The sequence below is a fragment of the Felis catus genome, chromosome B2, assembly GCF_018350175.1.
Source record: "Felis catus isolate Fca126 chromosome B2, F.catus_Fca126_mat1.0, whole genome shotgun sequence".
NCBI classification, from domain to species: Eukaryota; Metazoa; Chordata; class Mammalia; order Carnivora; family Felidae; genus Felis; species Felis catus.
Window position 1 is genome coordinate 142,786,107 of NC_058372.1, and position 24,524 is coordinate 142,810,630.

The 24,524-nt window shown below is 40.4% G+C and overlaps 1 protein-coding gene across 2 annotated transcripts in view; it reads right to left on the bottom strand.

Moving 5' to 3' along the window:
* Positions 1-19,877, bottom strand: part of RSPH3 (radial spoke head 3) — a 33,315-nt gene extending 13,438 nt beyond the window's left edge. For both annotated transcript variants that reach the window (XM_045058316.1, XM_006932135.5), the window contains exons 1-3: positions 19,396-19,877; positions 13,360-13,447; positions 1,109-1,250 (exon numbers count right to left, since the gene is read on the bottom strand). In XM_045058316.1, coding sequence (XP_044914251.1) covers positions 1,109-1,250; positions 13,360-13,447; positions 19,396-19,862 — 697 coding nt within the window. In that variant the 5' untranslated portion in view covers positions 19,863-19,877. The remainder of the gene's footprint in view (positions 1-1,108; positions 1,251-13,359; positions 13,448-19,395) is intronic.
* Between the last annotated feature and the right edge of the window lie 4,647 nt (positions 19,878-24,524).

Here is a 24,524-nt window from a genome sequence, read left to right on the forward strand (position 1 = left end):
TTTCTGAGATGTAGGAAAACTCAACACAAAGTTGTTGCTCCTGTATCATTTAATATTCTGCTGGTATAAAGAAACACTAAAATTTAGCTCTTACAGATTTACAACTATATTGCCTAATTACAGACATATCCTCATTCTAGACTTGGCCCCAGGGTAGGGGGAAAAGGCATGAAATAGTTCTCTTCCATTTGCCCTAACTACCCAGAAATAACTGATGAAGCCACTCATCATCTTGACAAGGTGCAAGGTGAATCCTTTTTTTTTTTTTTTAATGTTTTTACTTATTTTTGAGACAGAGAGAGACAGAGCATGAGCAGGCGAGGGGCAGACAGAGAAGGAGACACAGAATCCGAAGCAGGCTCCAGGCTCTGAGCTGTCAGCACAGAGCCCAACGTGGGGCTCGAACTCAGACCACGAGATCATGACCTGAGCCAAAGTCAGACGCTCAAACCAACTGAGCCACCCAGGCGCCCCAAGGTGAATCCTTAATAGTTACATCAGTCCAAGGAAAACACCAAGTATTGTCTGATTACCAAGATTCTGACAACAACACAGCTGGGACCTCTAGGTCCAGGTAAGCCTCCCTAGCTCAGAACCGGCAGACAAGCAAGAAAGCCTGGCACTGGCCCAGCAGAGCTTGTGTGGCCCGGGGGAATATGCGCAGTGAGAGGAGATTAAAAGCAGAGAACAGAAAAGGCAGGGGTGAGAGAGTTGGAGGACTCAGATATGGATGAGTTCACTCCTTTTAAAAGACAGACAAAGTGCCAAGATGGAACTACCCTGCTCTCTCCTCCTGTAGGTCCCAGCTGTGATTCATGTCGGGCTATAAAAAGAAAAAGGGAGAAATAATCACAGTTTGGGAAACGAGTATGTGAAAAGGGCTAAGACAGAATTAATTTGGTCATCAAATTCTTTTCTAACCCCATCTCATACCCGATGTAATAACATAGTCTATGAATTTGTTTAATGAATGGACTCCTACTACCATGTGATCGGAGCAGTACTGCATAGCATAACAGATATGTAAATAATGGAAAAGCCAAATAAAAATGAACGGACTTAGAAAACTGGGCAAAGGAGGCGTGATGCCAATGGCATGGTCACATACCTGTCTGCACATCCACGTGCTTTCTGCCTTCCACGGGCTCGGGTGTTCGTGGTCTGAACTGTCCTTGAGCTCGTTTTTTGGCAAGAGCCCTCCTCTTAGCCTGTTGCTGTCTCTGAATTTCTATAGGATCAGGCTGCCCAGGCTGAGTGACAGAAAAGTTAGAAAATCTTTCTCAAAGCACACAGAACTGCCATTGCAGAAGCGATTCCTGGATAGCATGAAAATATCTGTCATATAATGCTTTCTGATTTAATGATTACAATTCTATTTGAACTTTGTCAGGTAATTATAGTTATCTGATGAAGCACGTAAGTAAGCATACTTCAAAGTATGACTGTTAACTGGAATAAACAGTGACAGAATCCTATCTAATAAGTTGTTTTTCCTCATTCAAGTTTTTTTCACCACAAATTTCTTGGATGCTTAGTAACCTAGTATACTATATAACTCCTCAGTTATTAAGGAACTGAAAAGCACCAGGATTTTTTAAAAATCTGAATTTCATTTAGACAAAATTTCCTTAAAAAAATATATTAGCTCACAAAGAAAACATCTTAACCCAAACAAAGCCTGTCCAAGGGCACAAAACAACAGGTGACTAAGGCATTAAAAATATAATTATTCACAGTATTCTGCAGTATTTAGAGGTCCTTGATTTCATATCTATATCTCATTTTGTGGTCATTAATTTTTTTTTAATGTTTATATATTTTTAAGAGAGAAACAGAGAGACAGAAAGCATGAGTGGGGTAGGGACAGAGAGAGAGGGAGACACGGAATCCCAAACAGACTCTGGGCTCTGAGCTGTCAGCACAGAGCCCGACGTGGGGCTCGAATTCACGAATTGAGAGATCATGACCTGAACCGAAATCGGACACTTAACTGACCGAGCCACCCAGGTGCCCCTGTGGTCATTTCTTATAGCTAACCTGTCTTATTTCAAGGTAAATATATAGAGAGGGGAAATATGAAAGTACTTTGCATGAAAAAAAATTAATATTTAAAATTAGAATTGCAAAACATTTTAATTGAAATAACAATGTAATAACATTAAAATTTTTAAAAGGAAAATATCCCATAATCCCATTTCCCTAATACCCTGGCTATTGTCATTTAAATGCACACAGTTTTTTGCAGTTGTGATAATCATACATTTTATATGGTTTTTCCTAACTTAACACTATCATAAACTCTCTCCATATGAGCGTTAAATAGTAGAAAGAAGAGCACTGGGCTCTGAAGCTCAGATGCCAAGTCTTCAGTTTATTAATTACTAGGATTAGTAAAGCTCAGACTAACAACCGAAGTTTTCAGATATCCTGTTTTCTCTGTACAACAGCAATACCAATAACATATATCTAAAGTTTTTGTTTGCAAGGAACAAATCAGATAATGTAACAAGCCTAACATAATGCCTGACATAGGAAAGCTCCTCTATGTAGTTACCATTTCCTTTTATTATAAAATAATTTACCCATATTTCTTTAAAAAAGGAAGAAAAAAGAATCACTTATACTTCCATTTTTCTAATATAATTACTAATATCATAGTATTATTATTGGGATCATCTAGTGAAAGCTTTTTTCCTGTGTTCATTCTACATTATTCCAAGTATCATGCTTGACTTATTTCCATTTTCTTACTGGAACAGAACTATTAATGTCAGCTCTGGAAAGATTTGGGATAACATAAATGCAAGTAAGTTCATTGTAGAAATACATTAATACATTGCCCTACTTAACTGTTTCATAATCTAGTCAAAATATTTTTTAAAAAAGAACTTTTTAAAAAGTTTTCTTTTGAAATCATTTATCAAAGATTGCAAAAATAGTAGAGTCCTTTGTCCCCTTCACTCAGCTTCCTGCAATATATAATTTATATAACTTCAGCACAATATCAAAATCAGAAAATTAACCCTGGTAAAATATAAACAGATCTTATTCAGTTTTCACAAATTTCACAAGCATTGACTTGTGTTTATGTCTGTGTGTATAGTTCTATGCGGTTTTATCCCAAATACAGATTTATGTTAGCTATCGCCCAATCAACAGAGGGATCTGTTTTATTACCACAAAGGAGCTCTCTTGGGTATTCCCTTATAGTTCTTAAGTCCTATATTCATTCCTATCCCCTGGCAACCACTAATCTGTTCTCCATCTTCATAGTTTTGTCTTTTCGAGAATGTTACATGTAAGGAATCATATAGTATGTAACCTTATGAGATTGGCTTTTTTCACCAGGCCAAATGTCCTTGAGATCCATTCAGGTTGTTACATATATCAATAGCTCCTTTCTTTTTTGTTACCGAGTAGTACTTAATTGCATAAGTGCCAGGTTTCTTTAGCCATTTACCTATTGAAAGACACTCAGGATGTGTTTTTGGTTTTGGCTATCATGTATAAAGCTGCTATGAATGTTTGTTAATGTACAGGTTAAAAAAAGTTTATTTATTTTGAGTGAGAGACAGAGAGAGAGAGAGAACCAGCAGGGAAGGGGCAGAGAGAGGGGGAAACAGAGGATCTAAAGCAGGCTCTGTGCTAACAACGGAGAGCCTGATGTGGGGCTCAACCCCATGAACCGTGAGATCATGACCTGGGCTGAAGTCAGATGCTTAACCAACTGAGCCACCCAGGTGCCCCTTACAGGTTTATATGTAAATATAAGTTCCCATTTCTTTGGGATAATGTCTAAGGGAGATTGTGGATTCAAACAGTTAAGTAAGACTTGTTAGTTCTTATAAGTAGCTACTAAACAATTATCTAGAGGGAACATACCATTTGACATTCCAATCGCTTCACATCCTCACTCTTGTTACTATTGAAAGGGCGGGCCTACGCCGGCCGACTCCATCTTGTTCTGTGTTCTCCACCTTGAGTGACTATGTCCCCGACATGACCCTTTTTCCGGGAAAATCGCAGAAACCTCAGATCTCGCCTCCTCCCCTTGAGTAACCTCCCGCTCACCCCTTCAAACTTCCTGATCAAAACACGCCCAGCGACCTGCGTAACAGGACTCTGACCCTTCCCCAGCCAATCGGCTGCCCCTAGACCCCTATAAAACCTTTGTGCTTTTGAAACTCGCTCTCTCTCCCTGGTATCTCTCCCCTGCATCGGGGCAGGTAGGGGATTGAGCTCGAGCTAGCTCCAATAAAGGCTCTTTTGCTTTTGCATCGGACTCGGCTCCCTGGTGGTCTTTGGGGATCACGAATTCTGGGCATAACACTATCACTATTTAAAAGTTTCAGCTTGTCAACAGTTTTTTTTCCCCACGTTTTATTTATTTTTGAAAGAGAGACAGAGAGAGACAGAGAGGGACAGAACCCAAGTGGGGGAGAGGCAGAGGGAGAGGGAGACACAGAACCCAAAGTAGGCTCCAGGCTCTGAGCTGTTAGCACAGAGCCCAACGTGGGGCTCGAACTCACAAACCGTGAGATCATGACCTGAGCCAAAGCTGGATGCTCAACCAACTGAGCCACTCAGGCACCCCTGGATGATTTTTTTTTTTTAATCTGAGTTTTGAGAATTCTTTAATATTCCAAATTTAAGATCTTTGCTGGATATGTGGTTTGCAAATATTTTCTTCCAGTTTGTAGCTTGTGTTTTTATCCTCTTATAAGGGTTTTCCATATCACAAAAGTTTTTAATTTTTTAAAAAGTTTATTTATGTATTTATTTTTGAGAGAGAGAGAGGGAGAGCACAAGCTGGGGAGGGGCAGAGAGAAAGAGAGGGAGACACAGAGTCCGAATGTGAAGCAGGATCCAGGCTCTGAGATGTCAGCACAGAGCCTGATGCAGGGTTGGAACTCACAAACTGAGATCATGACCTGAGCCGAAGTCGGATGCTTAACTGACTGCACCACCAGGATGCCCCACAAATTTTTTATTTCAATTAAGTCCAATTTACCATGCTTTCTTCTCTGGATTGTATTTTGGGTATTATATCTAAGAACTCTCTGCTTAGCCCGAGATTCTGAAGTGCTTCTCCTAAAAGTTTATAGTTTTACATTTTACATTTAAATTCATGATCCATCTGAATTAATTTTTTTGTATGGTGTATTCTTTAGGTTGTGGTTCATGTAATTTTTTTGTCTACAGATGTCCAATCGCTCTGCACTATTTGTTAAAAAGGCTATTTTTCCACTTCTTTATCCCTTTGTCAAAAATTAGTCAAGTGTATTTGTGCTGGTATATTTGAGTTTTCCGTTCTGTTTCATTGTTCCATATAGCTATTCCTCCACTGCCCTGTGTTAATACGATTACTAATGTCATACATGATAAGTCTTAATGTTGGGTAGAGTGATTCCTACCACTTTATACTTCTTTTTCAAATTTTAAAATAAGCTTGTCTAGCCCTACATATATCTTGCTGAGATTGATAGAAATTGTGATATAGATCAATTTGAGGAGAATTAACATCTTTGCTGTGGTGAATCTTCCAGTCCAGGCATATCTCTCCATTTTTTTAGGTGGTCTTGATTTCTTTCATCCGCACTTTGTAACTCTTATCTTATAGATCCTGTACATGTTGTGTTAGATTTATACCTAGGTATTCCAAGTGTTTTGAAGTGATTGTAAATGGTATTGTGTTTAAAATTTTATTTTCCGTGTGTTCCTTTCTAGATTTATTATATTTCTGTATACAAAAAAATGACTGATTTTTGTATGTTGACCTTGTACCTGTGATGTTACTCAGCCCACTTATTAGTTCTAGGGCTTTTTTTATAGATTCATTGAGATTTTCTATGTATGTAATAATGTCATCTGCAATTAGGGACCGTTTTACTTCTTTCTTTCTGATCTGGGTCTAGTACTGGATAGAACTTCCAGTACTATGCTGAATAAGAGTAGTGAGGGTGGACATCGTTGCCTTTTTTCCCAGTCTAAAGGGGGAAAGCATTCATTCTTTCATCATTAGGTATGATAGGTAAGCTGTAGATATTTTGTGGATGCTCTTCATAAAGTTGAAAAAATTTCCCTCAATTCTTAATTTGCTGTGTTTATCATCAATGAACATCGAATTCTGTTAAATGCTTGTTCTGCATTGATAAATATGATCATGGGATTTTTTTCTTCTTTAACCTATATGATATGGTGGATTACATTGATGTACAAATGTTGGAATACCCTTGCATTTCTGGAATAAATCCTGCTTAGTCATGGCATATGATCTTTTTATATATTGCTGGATTATATTTGCTAATATTTTATTGAGAATTTTTGCATCTACATTCATGATAGCTATTGGTTTATAGTTTTGTTTTTTGTGTCTTTGTCTGCTTTGGGTATCAGAGTAATGCTGATTACCCGAAGTGTTCCTTCCTCTTTTATTTTCTGGAAGAGACTGTGTAAAATTGTGTAAATTATGTAAAATCAATGAGGAATTTTTTGGTAGAATGAGGAATGTTTGGTAGAATTTTCCACTGAAACCATATGGGCCTGATATTTCTTTTTTGAAAGCCTTTAAATTAGAAATGTAATCTCTTTTATAGTTATAAGGCAACTCAGAATATATATTCCATTTTAGGTGAATTCTGATAGTTTATAGTTTGGAGAATTTGTCCATTTCATTTATTTTGCTGAATTTATACGTACAGATTTGTTTGTAGTATTCCAATTTTACCCTTTTGCTCTTTTAAGAGATGCAGTGTGTGTGTGTGTGTGTGTGTGTGTGTGTGTGTGTGTGTGTGGTCTATTTTCTATCTGTTGTTCCAACTGGGTAATTTCCATCAATTTGACTTTGAACTCACTGATTGTTCCCTATGTTAGCTCTGATGAGTCTGTCCTATGAGTTTTTTTTTTTTATGTTAAGAATTACTTTATTAAGTACATAAAATGAAACAATTTTAAGTCTACGATTAAAATAACTATGTATACATCGGTAAAACTACCACTCAGATACTGATCATTTTACATATGAATGCCATGTTATTTACCACATAAAGCTTAAATATTACATACTTTATTATAACTTATACTTTATTATAACTTAAATTCTGATAAAAACGTTGCTCCTACTTCAATTTTTATGACTTATGGTTTTCATTATCTTTAAATTCTTTTATCCCTTGTTTTGTACAAATGTGAACATTCAGGTTCAGAGACTGATTTTTGACCCAATTTGAATCTTTTTAACAGAGGTATTTAGCCTGATTATGAGTGTGACAATTCACCTCTGTCAATCTATTTTATGTTAATTTTAATGTTTCCTTGCAGTTTTTCGCACTTCCTCTCCAATCTATAAAACTGGTATACTATAATCTACCTGTAACCTTATCTCAGTGTCAAATTTACTTATAATGAACTACTATATGAAGCAGGAACTACTGATTTTCCCTGGACAAGATGTACATAAAACAAGGTTTTCATCTACCACCTCCCCAACCAGGGATTTAGAAATTTTCTTTTTACACAGTATTCACATTATAAACTTGTTACTTTTTTCCCCCTCTATAATAAAAATAGAGGACATAAAACTGTACTGATTTCCCATTTTGTCAGATTAACACTTGGAATGCCTTTACTGTATGTGTCCTGTCCACACTGACAAAGCCCTTTTATTTTACTTATGTTTAGCTGAAGAGCATGCATATCTTTACCTACATTACATACTAAAAATAACAGCACTTACTTGCTTTCTAAATTAAACATTTACCACACTTTTTCAGTTTACAATGAGAGAAACTGAAATTTTAGATTGAACTTACAAATCTATTTTTGCACTTAGTCTTATAACCCTACAGCTAACAATTTAATCTTAATGATGTTTAACTAGCTTTAATGCTTACCCACTTTTTTTTTTTACCCTATTTTTTTTTTCATACAATTGTCTCACTACAATTGAATTGTTTTAACTTATGGTGTTTATGGGTTGCAGCAACATCATTTAACAAATTTTTCAAGGACAGCATTTGGATGATATACTTTAACTCCTGAATATCTGTGAATGTCTTCCAGTTGCCCTCGTATAGAAATGATAACTTAGCAGGATACAGAATTCTTGGCCCAAAATTATTTTTCCCTTAAACCTCTGTAGACATTGCTTCATTGTCTTTTTGGCATTTAGAGCTGCAAAAGAAATATCAGGTCAGTCTGACTTTTACCCCTTTATAAGTAACCTGCTTTCTCTGAATACTTGTAGAATTTTTTCTTTATCTTCCAGTTTAACGTCACTAGGGTATGTCCAAAGTGTTGCTTTCTTTTCGTTAAGTTCTACTGGTAGCCTATGAGCTTTTCTATTTACCGATCTAGTTAGTCCCTCAAATCTGGAAAATTTTCTTCTATTGGTTCCTGAATTATTGTTTCTGCTTCATTTGCTTTGCCATCTATTTCAGGTATTCTTATTATGCGTGGATTGCAACTCTTGGAGAGATTCTCTAGATGTCTCTTCTATCTTTTCCCTTTTTTTCCACATGCTGAGTTTCTCTTGGTTTTCACTTATTTCTGTAATTCGTTTTTGTGACTGACCAGGTTTGCACGTTTCCGTTCTCTTTCAATTCTCTTAAACTTTTCCAAGTGCTCTGACAGTAGCCTCTTTATCTTCGAGCATAGGTCTGTAAGCTCCTGTACCATATGATGGTCCATCTTTAAAACCTCTTCAGTTCCCACTTCTGTATCCGTTTCAAGAGGTGGCATGTTCTCAATTGTAAGCGGTTTCTGCTGAACTCAGGTATTACGACGTTTTGAACAGCGCTTCTTAGTAATCTGACCCAAAGTGACGATTAGAGAATGCCGTCTGTCTGAAAACCAAACGAAAGATAACTGTCCTATGAGTTTTTAACTTTGGTTATTGCATAATTCAGTTCTGTATTTTCCATTTGGTTCATTTGTAGATCTTCTATTTCTTTGCTAATATTTTCTGTTTTTCATTTGTTTTAAGAATGGTCATAATTATTCACTTTTGACTGAGGCACTTTTTATGATCATTGCTTTATTTATTTTTAAAATTTTATTTTTTAAAATTTACATCTAAATTAGTTGGCATATAGTGCAACAATGACTTCAGGAGATTCCTTAATGCCCCTTACCCATTTAGCCCATCCCCCCTCCCACAACCCCTCCAGTAACCCTCAGTTTGTTCTCCATATTTATGAGTCTCTTCTGTTTTGTCCCCCTTCCTGTTTTTATATTACTTTTGCTTCCCTTCCCTTATGTTCATCTGTTTTGTCTCTTAAAGTCCTCATATGAGTGAAGTCATATGATTTTTGTCTTTCTCTGACTAATTTCACTTAGCATAATACCCTCCAGTTCCATCCACATAGTTGCAAATCGCAAGACTTCATTCTTTTTGATTGCTGAGTAATACTCCATTGGATATATATCTATACCACATCTTCTTTATCCATTCACCCATCAATGGACATTTGGGCTCTTTCCATACTTTGGTTATTGTTGATAGTGCTGCTATAAGCATGGGGGTGCATGTGCCCCTTCAAAACAGCACACCTGTATCCCTTGGATAAATGCCTCGTAGGGCAATTGCTGGGTTGTAGGGTAGTTCTATTTTTAGTTTTTTGAGGAATCTCCATACTGTTTTCCAGAGTGGCTGCACCAGCTTGCATTCCCACCAATAATGCAAAAGAGAGCCTCTTTCTCCACATCCTCGCCAACCTCTGTTGTCGCCTGAGTTGCTAATGTTAGCCATTCTGACAGGTGTGAGGTGGTATCTCATTGTGGTTTTGATTTGTATTTCCCTGATGATCAGTGATGTTGAGCATTTTTTCATGTGTCAGTTGGCCATCTGGATGTCTTCTTTGGAGAAGTGTCTATTCATGTCTCTTGCCCATTTCTTCACTGGATTATTTATTTTTTGGGTGTTGAGTTTGAGAAGTTCTCTATAGATTTTGGATCCTAACCCTTTATCTGATATGCCATTTGCAAATATCTTCTCGCATTCTGTCGGTTGCCTTTTAGTTTTGCCGATCGTTTCCTTCTCTGTGCAGAAGCTTTTTATTTTAATGAGGTCCCAGTAGTTCATTTTTGCTTTTGTTTCCCTTGCCTCCGGAGACGTGTTGAGTAAGAAGTTGCTGCGGCCAAGATCAAAGAGGTTTTTGCCTGCTTTCTCCTCAAGGATTTTGATGGCTTCCTGTCTTACATTGAGGTCTTTCATCCATTTGAGTTTATTTTTGTGTATGGTGTAAGAAAGTGGTCCAGGTTCATTCTTCTGCATGTCGCTGTCCAGTTTTCCCAGCACCACTTGCTGAAGAGACTGTCTGTATCCCATTGGATATTCTTTTCCTGCTTTGTCAAAGATTAGTTGGCCATACGTTCATGGGTCCATTTCTGGGTTTTCTATTCTGTTCCATTGATCTGAGTGTCTGTTTGTGCCAGTACCATACTGTTTTGATGGTTACAGCTTTATAGTATAGCTTGAAGTCTGGGATTGTGATGCCTCCTGCTTTGGTTTTCTTTTTAAAGATTGCTTTGGCTATTCGGGGTCTTTTCTGGTTCCATACAAATTTTAGGATTATTTATTTTAGCTCTATGAAGAATGTGGTGTCATTTTGATAGGGATTGCATTGAATATGTAGATTGCTTTGGGTAGTATCGACATTTAACAATATTCTTCCTATCCAGGAGCATGGACTCTTTTTCCATTTTTTGTGTCTTCTTCAATTTCTTTCACAAGCTTTCTATAGTTTTCAGCATATAGATTTTTCACCTCTTTGGTTAGATTTATTCCCAGGTATTTTATGGTTTTTTTGCGCAACTGTAAATGGGATCGATTCCTTGATTTCTCTTTCTGTTGCTTCATTGTTGGTGTATAGGAATGCAACCGATTTCTGTGCGTTGATTTTATATCCTGCAACTTTGCTGAATTCATTTATGATCATTGCTTTAAAATGTTCATCAGGTAATTTCTACATCTGAGTCATCTTGGTGTTGTCATTTTTTGATTGATTTTTCTCCTTCAAGTTGTGACTTCCCTGGTTCTTGGTAGGATGAGCGATTTTTTTAATTGTATCCTGGTAATTTTGGGTATTATGACATGACACTCTGGATCTTATTTAATCTGTGTAGCAGGAAGTCATGCTTTTTTGTTTTAGCAGCAGGCATGGGTGGAGGTGGAAGTTCAGCATCCTGCTAGGCCCCATGTGAAAGCAGAGGGTCAACTAGGTGCCTGGTAGGGGTGGTATTTCAGCTTCTTGCTGTTATCAACTGACACCAGTGCTGGGGTGCAGAGGAGTGGAGCTCTGACCAGCCCTGCCTTATCGCACCTGTTTCGCTTTGTTGCTGACAGGTAGGGTTGAAAATTCAGCTCCTTCATGGCTCTGCTGCTGTTACCCCAGCAAATGTAGGGCACCAACTTGTACCATTTCTTACCATCTCCCTGCCCCTGGGTAGGAGTGGAAGTTCAGCTTCCTGCTCCACCCATGTTGACACCACCTCAGTGAGGGAATCAGAGCACCGATGAGTGTGGTGGTGGTGTTGCCACGCGGGGCTGGTAGATTAGTTGCCTGGCTCAGTCTCGCTGACTCTACTGGGAGGGCCAGGACAGTTTTTCTGTCGGGGTTTGGCTAGAGGAGGGGTAGTAAAAAGGTTTCTGCTCTGCTCGGTTACCCTTCCCCTAGTCTTCTGGATAGATAGAAGGAGCAGGCCTGCGCCTGTTGGTGGTTCCAGGTTGCAGACTTTTCCAGCGCTCTGAATGGGATATGCAGGCAGCAAAAAGAAGACTTAGGGAACTCACCACTATCTCGCTCAAATCCTGAGGACCCCAGCCAGTTCCCTTGCTTCTTTCCACCTCCAGAGTCTTCCTATGTTTGCTTGTTGGGCTATGTCTGGGGCTTTTTCACTTGAAAGAGGGAGGAATGGGAAGGGATTGGTGAATCCCTGCTTGTCTGGAACTGGAAGTGTCAGTATAGACTTTTTATTTTTATTTTATTTTTTAATTTTTTATGTTTATTTATTTCTGAGACAGACACACAGCACGAGTGGGGGAGGGGCAGAGAGAGAGGGAGACACAGAATCTGAAACAGGCTCCAGGCTCCGAGCTGTCAGCACAGAGCCCGACGTGGGGCTCAAACTCACGGACCGCGAGATCATGACCTGAGCCGAAGTTGGTCACTCAACCGACTGAGCCACCCAGGCACCCCTCAGTATAGACTTTTTAGTTAAATTGTTGAATAACTGACTAGAGAACTAAAAAAAAAAAGTATATCAAATCATCAAAATATTAATTTAAAAAAACTAAAAAAATGGTGATTCTCTTTTTTCCTTTACTTCTAGATGTGCCAGGGTTCGTTCCTACTGGCACAAGATGCCGAAACACATATCCATATTGCATATTTGAACTGTTGTTTTCCAGTGTTGGTCCCTGAATTGGCTGTACCAGGACTGCCTAGGGAAGTTACTAATAATGCACATTCCTGTGTCCAACCCTTGAAGGTTTTAATGTAATAGATCTCGGGTATAGTGAGTTTTCTAGGTGGTTTTGATGTATATTTCATGCTTCAAAATGTCTAATATTCCACATATCACCATGTGGTGTTAGGCACATATATATCATGCAGTGTTTACATATTAACTTAACTATATTTCATTTCTGTACCAAGAAATCATCACTCTTAATATCATGCCACATCCTAATCATCTCTGTATCCTAGGTACTCAGCACAGGAGTGCTAAAACTTTATAAATATTTACTGAGTGAATTAAAGAAAATAATTTTTGACTAAATAATGAAAATAGTATTACAGTATGAAATAATTTAAACAAACCTAAATATGTTACACGGATGCCTATGAACTGTTTGGTCTGCAAAAATTTAATTACAGAAATTGAGAGTAGAACTTTATAGACTTTTAGAGCAGTGTTACAAAGTTCTGTTAACCTAATAAAATCTTGGGCTTTGTATTGTTTAATTATTATTTTTAATTGCAGTGAAGTACACATAGAATTTACCATCTTAGCCATGTTTAGGTGTAGAATTCAGTGGCATTAAGTACATTCATACTGGTGTACAACCATTATCACCATCCATCTCCAGAACTCTTTTCATATTGCAAAACTGAACTTCTGCACCCGGTAAACACTAATTCCCTATTCCCCCACTCTCCCAGCCCCTGGCAATCACCAGCAGCCTTGTATTTTGCATGTCTTTTTTTATTTTTAGATTTCATTTTTCCAGTAGTCTGTCAATATTCTATTTTACAAAAGTTTTAGTTTGCAACAAATTAGAAATCAAAACAATCAAAATGGTCCATTAGCACAGTTAGTTTGAAAAGCTCTGTGTTAGAATATTCACATTATACTTACCAGCGGTCCTGTGTGTAGAGCATAAGTATTGCCTCGGACCACCCTTCTGTCATACATTATGTTTCCATGATGCACAGGCTCTTCAGCACTGTAAAACAGCAAATACTAAATAACTATGGTAATAGAGTGTTGGTCTATGCAAGTCAACTCATTTTTAATCGGATTTAGACTAAGATAAAAATGTTAAGAATACAGATTTTTGTTCTGACACACTCAATGACAAATGACTACCACTTATTGAATGCTTATTAGATGCCAGCCACTCCACATATTTTAATTATTGCTCACAATAAGCTTCCAGATGGGAACTATGATTCTCATTTGACAGAAGAGGAAGGAGATTGAGAAAGGAATGTGCCCGAGGTTACCTAGCTAGCAAGTGGTAGAGCTGGATTTAGGCTGTAAATCTGTTGGGCTAACTGACAAATGTGAAAATGGCCAGTGGGAAAGGGGTGTGCCTTCAAGTACTGACAATAATTTGATTGAAGGGTTGAAAGGATTCACAGAATCAGGTTTAAAAAGTAAGTCAAATTTCTCATTGTTCTTTAACCTCAAAGATATATTTTCATGGGACTTCAAGCTTAATACAAAGCTGTAACCATCAAGACAGTATGGTACTGGCACAAACAGACACTCAGATCAATGGAACAGAATAGAGAACCCAGAAACGGACTCACCAATGTTTGGCCAACTAATCTTTGACAAAGCAGGAAAAGAATATCCAATGGGATACAGACAGTCTCTTCAGCAAGTGGTGCTGGGAAAACTGGACAGCAACATGCAGAAGAATGAACCTGGACCACTTTCTTACACCATACACAAAAATAAACTCAAATGGATGAAAGACCTCAATGTAAGACAGGAAGCCATCAAAATCCTTGAGGAGAGGGGCGCCTGGGTGGCGCAGTCGGTTAAGCGTCCGACTTCAGCCAGGTCACGATTTCGCGGTCCGTGAGTTCGAGCCCCGCGTCAGGCTCTGGGCTGATGGCTCAGAGTCTGGAGCCTGTTTCCGATTCTGTGTCTCCCTCTCTCTCTGCCCCTCCCCCGTTCATGCTCTGTCTCTCTCTGTCCCAAAAAATAAATAAACGTTGAAAAAAAAATTAAAAAAAAAATCCTTGAGGAGAAAGCAGGCAAAAACCTCTTTGATCTTGGCCGCAGCAACTTCTTACTCAACACGTCTCCGGAGGCAAGGGAAACAAAAGCAAAAATCAACTATTGGGACCTCATCAAGATAAAAAGCTTCTGCACAGAGAAGGAAACGATCGGCAAAACTAAAAGGCAACCGACAGAATGCGAGAAGATATTTGCAAATGGCATATCAGATAAAGGGTTAGGATCCAAAATCTATAGAGAACTTCTCAAACTCAACACCCAAAAAATAAATAATCCAGTGAAGAAATGGGCAAGAGACATGAATAGACACTTCTCCAAAGAAGACATCCAGATGGCCAACTGACACATGAAAAAATGCTCAACATCACTGATCATCAGGGAAATACAAATCAAAACCACAATGAGATACCACCTCACACCTGTCAGAATGGCTAACATTAGCAACTCAGGCGACAACAGAGGTTGGCGAGGATGTGGAGAAAGAGGCTCTCTTTTGCATTATTGGTGGGAATGCAAGCTGGTGCAGCCACTCTGGAAAACAGTATGGAGGCTCCTCAAAAAACTGAAAATAGAACTACCCTACAACCCAGCAATTGCCCTACGAGGCATTTATCTAAGGGATACAGGTGTGCTGTTTTGAAGGGGCATATGCACCCCCATGCTTATAGCAGCACTATCAACAATAACCAAAGTATGGAAAGAGCCCAAATGTCCATTGATGGGTGAATGGATAAAGAAGATGTGGTATAGATATATATCCAATGGAGTATTACTCAGCAATGAAAAAGAACGAAGTTTTGCCATTTGCAACTACGCGGATGGAACTGGAGGGTATTATGCTAAGTGAAATTAGTCAGAGAAAGACAAAAATCATATGACTTCACTCATATGAGGACTTTAAGAGACAAAACAGATGAACATAAGGGAAGGGAAGCAAAAGTAATATAAAAACAGGAAGGGGGACAAAACAGAAGAGACTCATAAATATGGAGAACAAACTGAGGGTTACTGGAGGAGTTGTGGGAAGGGGAATGGGCTAAATGGGTAATGGGCATTAAGGAATCTACTCCTGAAATCATTATTGCACCATATGCTAACTAACTTGGATGTAAATTAAAAAATAAATTATTAATTAAAAAAATAAAACCTTTTATCTCACATAGGCAAAAAAAGAGATGTATTTTCAAATGATATATTTTTTTTATTTAACGTTTATTCATTTTTGAGAGACACAGACAGAGTGCGAGTAGGGTAGGGGCAGAGAGTAGGGTAAGGGCGAGTAGGGTAGAAGCAGGCTCCAGGCTCTGAGCTGTCAGCATAAAGCCTGATGCGGGGCTCGAACTCATGAACTGTGAGATCATGACCTGAGCTGAAGTCAGACACTTAACTGACTGCTTAACTGACTGAGCCACCCAGGTGTCCCACAAATGATATTGTTTTAAATGTTAATAAAATTTTAATCTGGGGGATCAGAATATCAATAGTGAATAGTGAAAAACATAGAATTGATGTTTTAATTCAAAGTTCTTTTCAAAAGTTTTTTTCAGTGTTTATTTTTGAGAGAGAGGGACAGAGTGTGAGCTGGGGAGGGGCAGAGAGAGAGGGAGACACAGAATCCGAAGGAGGCTCCAGGCTCTGAGCTGTCAGCTCAGAGCCCAACGCGGGGCTCGAACCCACGAACTGTGAGATCATGACCTGAGCCGAAGTTGGACTCTTAACCAACTGAGCCACCGAGGTGTCCCTGATTTAAAGTTCTTTAAAATGATATCCTATGGATGGCTATGAAACAAAATATTGACCTACACAATAATAGTACTCCATCAGAAATGATTTTGAGAAGGGTAGTAAGTTGCTTTTTTATCATATATTGAAACCACTGTTGGATAACCTGACTTCATGTTACTTACAACCCAGATGTGTTACACTGTGCATTTTACTTGATCCCTGGGAAGTGTTCAGCTCAGTTGGCCACTCCTTCACTGAAGCACTCTCTTTTCTAGCCTCTGTGGCACTACCATAGTCTTCTGATTGTCTTTTCTAGGACTTCTTTAACTGTTCTTCTCAGCCTGCGTTGGCTAGCTCCCCCTATACTGAAGGATTTCCTCAGGGCTCAGCCTTCTCTTGCCTTAGTCGGCCATATCCATTCTCAAAAGACTTCACTCATAATCCTTATACCTAAAACTCCCTATTTTATTTCACCTTTAGCTCAGAACTCTCCTCTGAGCTCTAGGAACGTATATCCAATTGATAATGTTCAATGACATCTCACTGAGATATCTCAAAAGCAACCTCAAAATTGAACCAATTATCACTCTCCCACTCCAAATTGTTACTTCTTTAGTGTTCTCTGTTTCATTATATGATACTGCTAACCACCCAATTGGCTTAAATCTAGAAGCCTGGGAGTCATCCGTGGTTCTTCTTTCTTCCTCACTCCCTGCAGCCTAGCAGTCCTATTGATTCTCCTCCCCAAATCTTTTTCACATCTATCCATCGCTCATTGCCACCACTGTCTTCTACGTGGACTACTGCAAAACTCTTTCAGTCTCTTAACTGTTAACATTTCTCCCTCAGTTTGTTCTATACATTGTATCCAGTGGTCTTTTAAAATAGAATAATCTAAACATGACGCTCACTTGATTAAAACCTCCTAGTGCTAATTAATATAATAATGAGAAAACATCTTAGTTTTGTTTTTACACTATCAAAAGCCAAGAAGAAAGAAAAATCCCTACCACCTATTGTTGGTGAGGATGTATGGAAAAAGATATGTTTAAACATTCCTAAAGGAAAGGCCTATCATTCCATCTGTTCATGTTAAAAATATTCGTGACCTAACAATCCCATCCTGGGAATCTGCTTCATAGAAATCAAAAGGCCAGCACATGAAGTTGTTTATTGAAATCTTCCTCTTTGTGTTAAAAACTTGAAGCAAACTGAGTATCTATCAATATCAATAGTGGAAAATATGTGAATATCTGAATATCTACCAGTATCTATCAATAGTGGAAAATTTTAGTAACACGTTGTACATCCGTATAGGGCACATCATGCTATTGAAACTAATTGGGAGGATTTCTAGAAAGAATTAACTGAGAAAAGGAAGATGTTGAGAATTGTGTATGTTATCATTGCTAAGAAGTAGACAAAACTCCTGTGTGTACTTGTATGTATATACTTATATATTTGTACACAAACGCAAGTATGGAGAAAAGTCCAGAAACATTCATGTAAGGTCATTAACATGGTTTACTCTCTGGACAGGAAGGGAAGAGCAGGTTTACAAGGGAAGAGGGTGGTGCACTAAGAATGTACCCAAGCATAAATGATAGCATTCTATTTATATAAAATTAAATATGTGTATGTATACATAAAGAAATTAGGAAAAAAAAAGAATTAGAGGTTGTAAAAAGCAGGGAGGAAGCTAATTACAGATTAATATGTGTAGTATGATTCTATTTTGGAAATAAACCTCCTATATGAGGTACATATCCTCAAGTACAGAGGTGTAGAGGAATAATATAATATTGTTAAGGGAAGTGGGAATAGAGGTGGGTGGGAGTTCATTTGCCTTTTTCATTCTTATTTTGTATTTTTCATTTGCTTCAACAAGCATTCATTAATTTTATAAACTGAAAATCACCACTGATAATTTTAAACTGAAAAATCAAACACATGCACATACACACTCCTTCCAATGGTTGTAATCAATGGATTGCTTCAATATAAACAAGGTCCTACAAGTTGCTTATCAACTAGCTATGAAAAAAAACCATTCCTAATGAAACACCATTTATTCTTATTTCATTGTTGGTGTAATTTACTAGTAATGATTTGTAAGCAACACTTAAAGACACCAGAAAGTGTTTTTGAAAGTGTTTTTAAGTTGAAACCTTTTACAGTATAAATAATCCATCTATACATTTAAATTTTCCATCCTGGTTTCCTTAAAGCGACAGGAATTTTTTCTTTCTTTCTTTTTTTAAAAAAAATTTATTTTATTTTTTTAAAGTAACCTCTACACCCAACATGGGGGTCGAACCCACAATCCCGAGATCAAGAGTTGCATGCTCCATTGACTAAGCCAGCCAGGCGCCCCATGACAAGCATTTCTTATAAACAAGGTTTTTATTTGTCATAAGACAATTACGAATTTAGACTAAATGTTTGAAATAAGCATCAAGAGTTACTTAGCTGATATGTTCAGTCATTAATTCAACAATTTGTTTGAGTGCTCCCTGTATGTCAGGCACAGTCCTAGGTGGACAAAAGACAACAAAGGTTTCAGCTTCCAGGGAGTCTGCATTCTTGGGCAGTTCTGCTGGTTCCAAAATTTGAGGCTTACAGCAGGAACTATAAGCTTTAGAAAGGGCCGTAAACGTTATTATGGATAATAATACATATGGATATTTGAATATTTGCAAATAAACGCATTAATGTAAAAATACAATTTGGGGTCCAGCATGGAAGGATGACCTGATGATTCCTGGCCAAAGACTGGCGTGCAAAGAGCTTTATTTGGCTTTCTGTCTGTTTCTTCATGTGCATAATGGGAGTTACAAAACCAACTTCACAGCACTGTGGACTAAGGAAGAAAACGTACATGAATGCCCTTAGTGAGGTGCGGATAGTTGGCCAACACTAGTGACTCAAACGTTGTGAAACAAAGGGGTTTCATGTACATGTTATTCATCATGCCAGCAACTCATTATCACTAAAAGTTAACTAAGGGAGGCCACCCGTGCCCCTTCTTGCTTCATTCCTCCACGCCACGGGGGAGTTCTTTAGGGAAGAGATTTTATTTCGGAGGCTGTGGAGTGGGGAGAGCAGCGTGGGCAGAGTCGCCGGGCGAAGGGGCCAGAATCCCGAGGTCCCGGGATGGGGGCAGGTGGAGACCACTCAGGGGGCCGGTTGCTCACTCACAGCTGCATCAGGTGGTCCCGGTAACGGCGGCGCTGGCAGGGCAGGGCCCGAGGCCGGCTGGTGTAGGTGTAGGTGTAGGTGCCCATGGCCGAGCAGGTGCGGTCGGTCAGCGTGGAGGCCACGCCCGGGGCCAGGTCGCTCCGCTTCGGGTGAATACCGGCTTTCAAGCAGGTGGGCGCTAAGCGGTCTTGGGAGCCGGAGAGGTGTACGTATTGCCAAGGGCAGGGATTCCCCGACGCAAGGAGAGGCGGCAAGAAGGAAGGCGGCCGGGAAAGGAAGTTGCCAGGACAGGAGGTGGGAGCTACACTCGGCTTGCCCCACGGAACACTGAGCCAGCCTGCGTCTCCCACCGCGGTTGCCCGGCAACCCGGAGTTCCGCCCGGAGGCGGGACCTCCTGGCAGTTCCGGCCGGCGGTTTTCGCGGGAAGGCCCGTTCTCAGGGGAACTTCCGGCTCTTGCCTCCGCATGCGCGCGCGCGCGCACGCCTCCCCGGAAGGTGCGTGTGTGGCTTAGGAGCTCTCTCCCGGGCGAGTCGGGCAGGGCGGTGTTGAGGATCTTGGCAGGCACCGCGGCTGTCTGCGTCCCCAGTTTGGAGTCTGGCTTTTCGGCGCCATTCTCCCAGGCCCACGTGCTCCCGTTCCTTCAGGGGCGCCCTCGGCCGTTTGTGCTCCCGTCGCGCCGCTACCTGGCGCTGCTCACCTGTGATCGCACACACGTGGCACCCGGGCTCCCAGCTCTCTTACGTGCCGGGGCCGGGGGAGGGCTTCTTGGCGTCTCCCAGCACCGCCACCCCTGCGCCTCCGGGGCGGGCTGCCGCCGCGCTCCGCAGCCCTGTCTGCATTTCCCGCCTTCCTTCGCCTACCGCTCTGTTGCTAGCACCTCAGAGGACCCACGGATGCGCGGAGCTGCAGGGGCCGCCCCTCAGACCCCTAATTTTGGCAGAGGGGTGGGTGCTTTGTTGAGTCTTTCTTTTAGACCTCCTATATCATAATCTGTCAGGCGCCAGACTCTGGAGAACGAAGCATCATGGGGTGGGGTCTGCGCTTCGAAATGCAGGTGCTTTAGTTTTAGTATGAACAACGTTAAAAATGTTAGAGTTCTTGTATGTGAAGTGTGTGTATCCCCGGCCGATCAGTTATTTGCACGTGCATGTACTCCCTCAGTTCAGCCAAGTGCTGTGCGGATTTGAACTCACGTTCTGCCGTATGCGAGGCCCACGACCTCTGGCAAGTTAATGCTTTTGCGCTTCATTCTCCTGATCTGTAAAATGAGGGTAAGAGAATTTATCAGGGTTTGTCATGAGGATTCAAAGTGTTAATAAGTATAAAATACTTAGAACCGTGCTGGGGAATGATAAGCGGTTATATTGAGATCTAAATTCCTCCTGTACTTTGAAGATTAAGACCGAAAGCTAGTGTAGGTATTGTATAAATAATCCTGACAGAGATGTGTAGGCAGTGCTAGAGGTAAAAACACTGCGTGAAGATTTGAGGTCTGATCACTGAATTTCGTGGTAACTTAGGATAACGATTACAAGAGAAAGTGACATTTTTAGTTGTGTCTGACGGGTGACAGTGTTTTTACTGGTGAAGGTCTTGGGGGGAAGTGCATTCAGAACGGCTTGATCAAAGGCTCAAAAGCCCAAGGGGTCTTTGGAGAACTCTAAGTGAGTAAATACATATGTTTGATAATTCCAAGAGCTAAGGAGAAACCACAGGCCAGGAGGTGTCAGAGGTGGAGGGGGACCTGGAGATTTCAGATTGGTCAGGGAAGGCTTCACTGAGAAGGGAGCCTTTGAATAAAGATGTGAAGGAGGTGAAGCCGTGAAACTGGGGACTAACATTCCAAGACGCAGTCAGTGCCAAGTTCTAAGGCACATACAACCCAGGTGTGTTCGAGGATAAGCGTAAGGAGGCTAGGGTGGGTGGAGCAGAGGAGAGCATCAGGAGATGACGTCAGAGGTAATGAGTTCAGATCTTTGTGCCTTGTAGGTCAGCATAAAGATGAACTTTTATTCTGAGGTTAAAAGCCCCAGAGGGTTTTGATTATTGGGACATAATTTGAATTTTTTTTTTTTAAAGCATTTCTATTCTAGCCGCTGGGTTGAGAATAGGCTGAAGTGGGGCAAAGAGAAGCAGAGTACCAGTAAGGCTGGCTGAGAAAGTGGTTTGGATCAGGGACCAGGCAATGGAGGGGTGAGATGTGGTCAGAGAGATCCTGAATCTATTTTGAAAGTAGAAACAGATGGAGTAGAAATGGGGCGCTAGACCAAAGAGGAACCAGTTAGTGATGCTGAAGAGGCAGGAAATGGGAGCCCCCCGAAGAAAAAGAGGAAATTCTCTTCCAAGGAGGAGCCACTCAGCAGTGGGCTGGAAGGGGCTGCTTTCAGGAAGAGCAGGAGCTCCAAGAACAAGAAAAAGCTCCAGAAGTTATCCCAGGAAGACTAGATTGGACATTTACCTGGTGGGGCATAACCCACAAGACAGTTCCTAATCCATCCCTTATATCCCAATGAAAAAGTCACAAGAAAAAAAAATTGGGCAGTAGAGAAAGAAAGGAGTTAAAGATCATGCTAAAGTTTATGACTAAATGTTGAAGATTGTGTAGAAAAAAATTGCAGAGGTGCTCCGGCAGGTGTACTCTTTTTCTAGAGGATGTAATTTTATTCCAGCTCCCAATTAGAGTAGGAGCAGATGACTTTTAATCAAGAATTCAGGCTTTAGGAGGGCTGATTACTTTCTGGTTTGCCCTTATCCCAGAGCCCAGGCCTTTAGGAATCTTAACAGAAAGCCTGGGGTGTTCAACAGGTCCCCATCTTTGGGGGCCCTGGAACTCTCATTTTTTGTGTTCCCAACTCTGTGAAGTTATTGAAAAGTCTGCTTACCATCTTAGCCACTGCAGCGCCTTTGTTTCTTGATTTCTAGTGTCCTTGCAGCTTAGAATTTAGCAAATGCCGATAAAAACCAGATTGTCAGGCTTACTTCTCTGTGATCCACCTTCGTCGGGGATCTTGTCCCTTCAAATTCTGTCTGCATTTCTCAGCTCTAATTTCTATCTCCCTAGATCTGACATCGCTAGACCATTGCTTTCTGCTTGCCTGTAAACGCCCTTCTCTGGAACTCTGTAAATGCCCTGGAAGAAAAGCAATGGAGAAGTTCCGTGTCCCTGTGTATTTTCTTTCTCCCTGGGATCCCAATCCCTTATGTCCACTGGTTTGGTTATTCGCTAGGGCCTTCACACAACCTGTGTGGTTTTTGTTTTTGTTTTTGTTTTCAGCTTTTACAGTTATTCCTGTAGGAGAGTTGTCTCATTCAAGTTACTACTCAGTCCTAGGCAGAAGCCATGCCAAGAATGGAGATTCTGTTTACTAATACAGGGAACACTGGGAAAGAGCAGGTTTTGGAGGGAACATTAGAAGTTCAGTTTTAGGCACATTAAGCTTGAAAAGCATGTTAGTCATCCAAGTGGAGGTATTGAGTAGACAGTTTGACGTGGGAGTCGGGCTTCAGGGGGATTGGTCAAGAGTAGAGAGGGATTTTTGGGTTGATGGCATAAAGATGATATTTAAAGCCATGTGACTTGATGAGATTGCTGAGTGTAGAGAGAAGACAGATGAGCCCTTGAATGTAGTTAGAGGCTGGAAATAACTAACAAAGGATACTGGAAAAAGATGGTCAGAGAGATGGAAGAAATTGCAGAAAGTCTGGTCACCAGGAATCAAGTGAAGAAAGTGTTTCTTTTTTTTTTTTTTAAGTTTATTTATTTTGAGAGAGAGTGCGTGGGAGAGGGAGAGAGAGAATCTGAAGCAGGCTCTGTGCTCTCAGTGCAGAGCCTGATGTGGGGCTCCATCCCATGACCCGTGAGATCATGACCTGAGCTGAAACCATGAGTTGGGCGCTTAACCCACTGAGCCACCCAGGTGCCCCAAAAAAGTGTTTCAAGGAGAAGTAAGTATGGCTAATGCAATTTGTGGATCAAGCAAGCTGTGAACATTGGATCTGGCAACATAGAGATCATTGGTGATTAAGCAAAGGGTGCTTGTGATGGAGTGAGGGAGGAGAAAGTTCAGTTCCGTATTTTGAAGAGAGTGGGAAGAGAGAGAGTGACTTTACATATATGATTTCACTTAGTTCTTACAATGACCCTGTGAGGTAGCTTCTCATATTATTTTTACTTACAAGGGGACCAAAGCTTGAAGGGGTTAAAGTAACTTACAGAGTCATACGGCAAGTAAGTGACAATACAGATTTAAACCCTTATCTGCCAGATTCTAGAACCTATACACTGAAGTATCAACGTATGATGTTCATTATCTTCCTATACTTAATCATCTCTTGCTATGTTTCTTTCCCCCTCTGTCTCTCATTCTCCGTATCCCCAATAATCACCAAGCCCCTCCCATTTTACCTCCTAAATTGTCTTGATTCTGAGACCTCTTCTTTGCATCCCCACTGTTTATACTAGCCTTGACCTGATCCAGACAGCCTGAGCTGGCTCTTCTGTGCAACCACAAAATGTAACTGAAATGCATCTCTGATCCCGCTAGTTCCCTCCTCAAACATTTCTGTAACCACTTTGCCCTGTGAGTTCAAGCTCCGTAAACGTGCTGTAGGCTCTTCTCTACCTGGTTACTGCCTCATTTTCCTAGCTCAGATCTCGCTGGTTTCTCCTTGTGCTTTTTCCCCCAGAGTAGCTGAACCTTTGCAGTCCTGCTGTGCTGACTTTGTGTGTTCTGCCTCTATGATTTATACTTTCCCTTTATCCCTTCTGGTCGATTTTCTGCTCATCCTTTAAGCCACAGCTCCAGTCTTTTTCTCCACAAACACATTTCTGATGCCTCTAACTGGGGCTTACGTAGTCCTTGATCCTATTTCCATCTTTTATTTGCCACATGGCTTTTATAACAACTTATCACCATGTTTGCCTCCACAACTAGACCACAAGTTTCTTGAGCATAGGAATTGGGTCCTATTCATGTCTTTGGCCTTACCACATGGCTTAATGTTTGCCTCTAATAGTTTATTGAGTGAACAAATGAATGAGTGAATAGCACACGTGCAGGGTTTATCCAAGGAAGAAAAGAGGGAGCCTCTCTGTTTAGAGTGTGAAAATGAGTTGAATGGCCATAG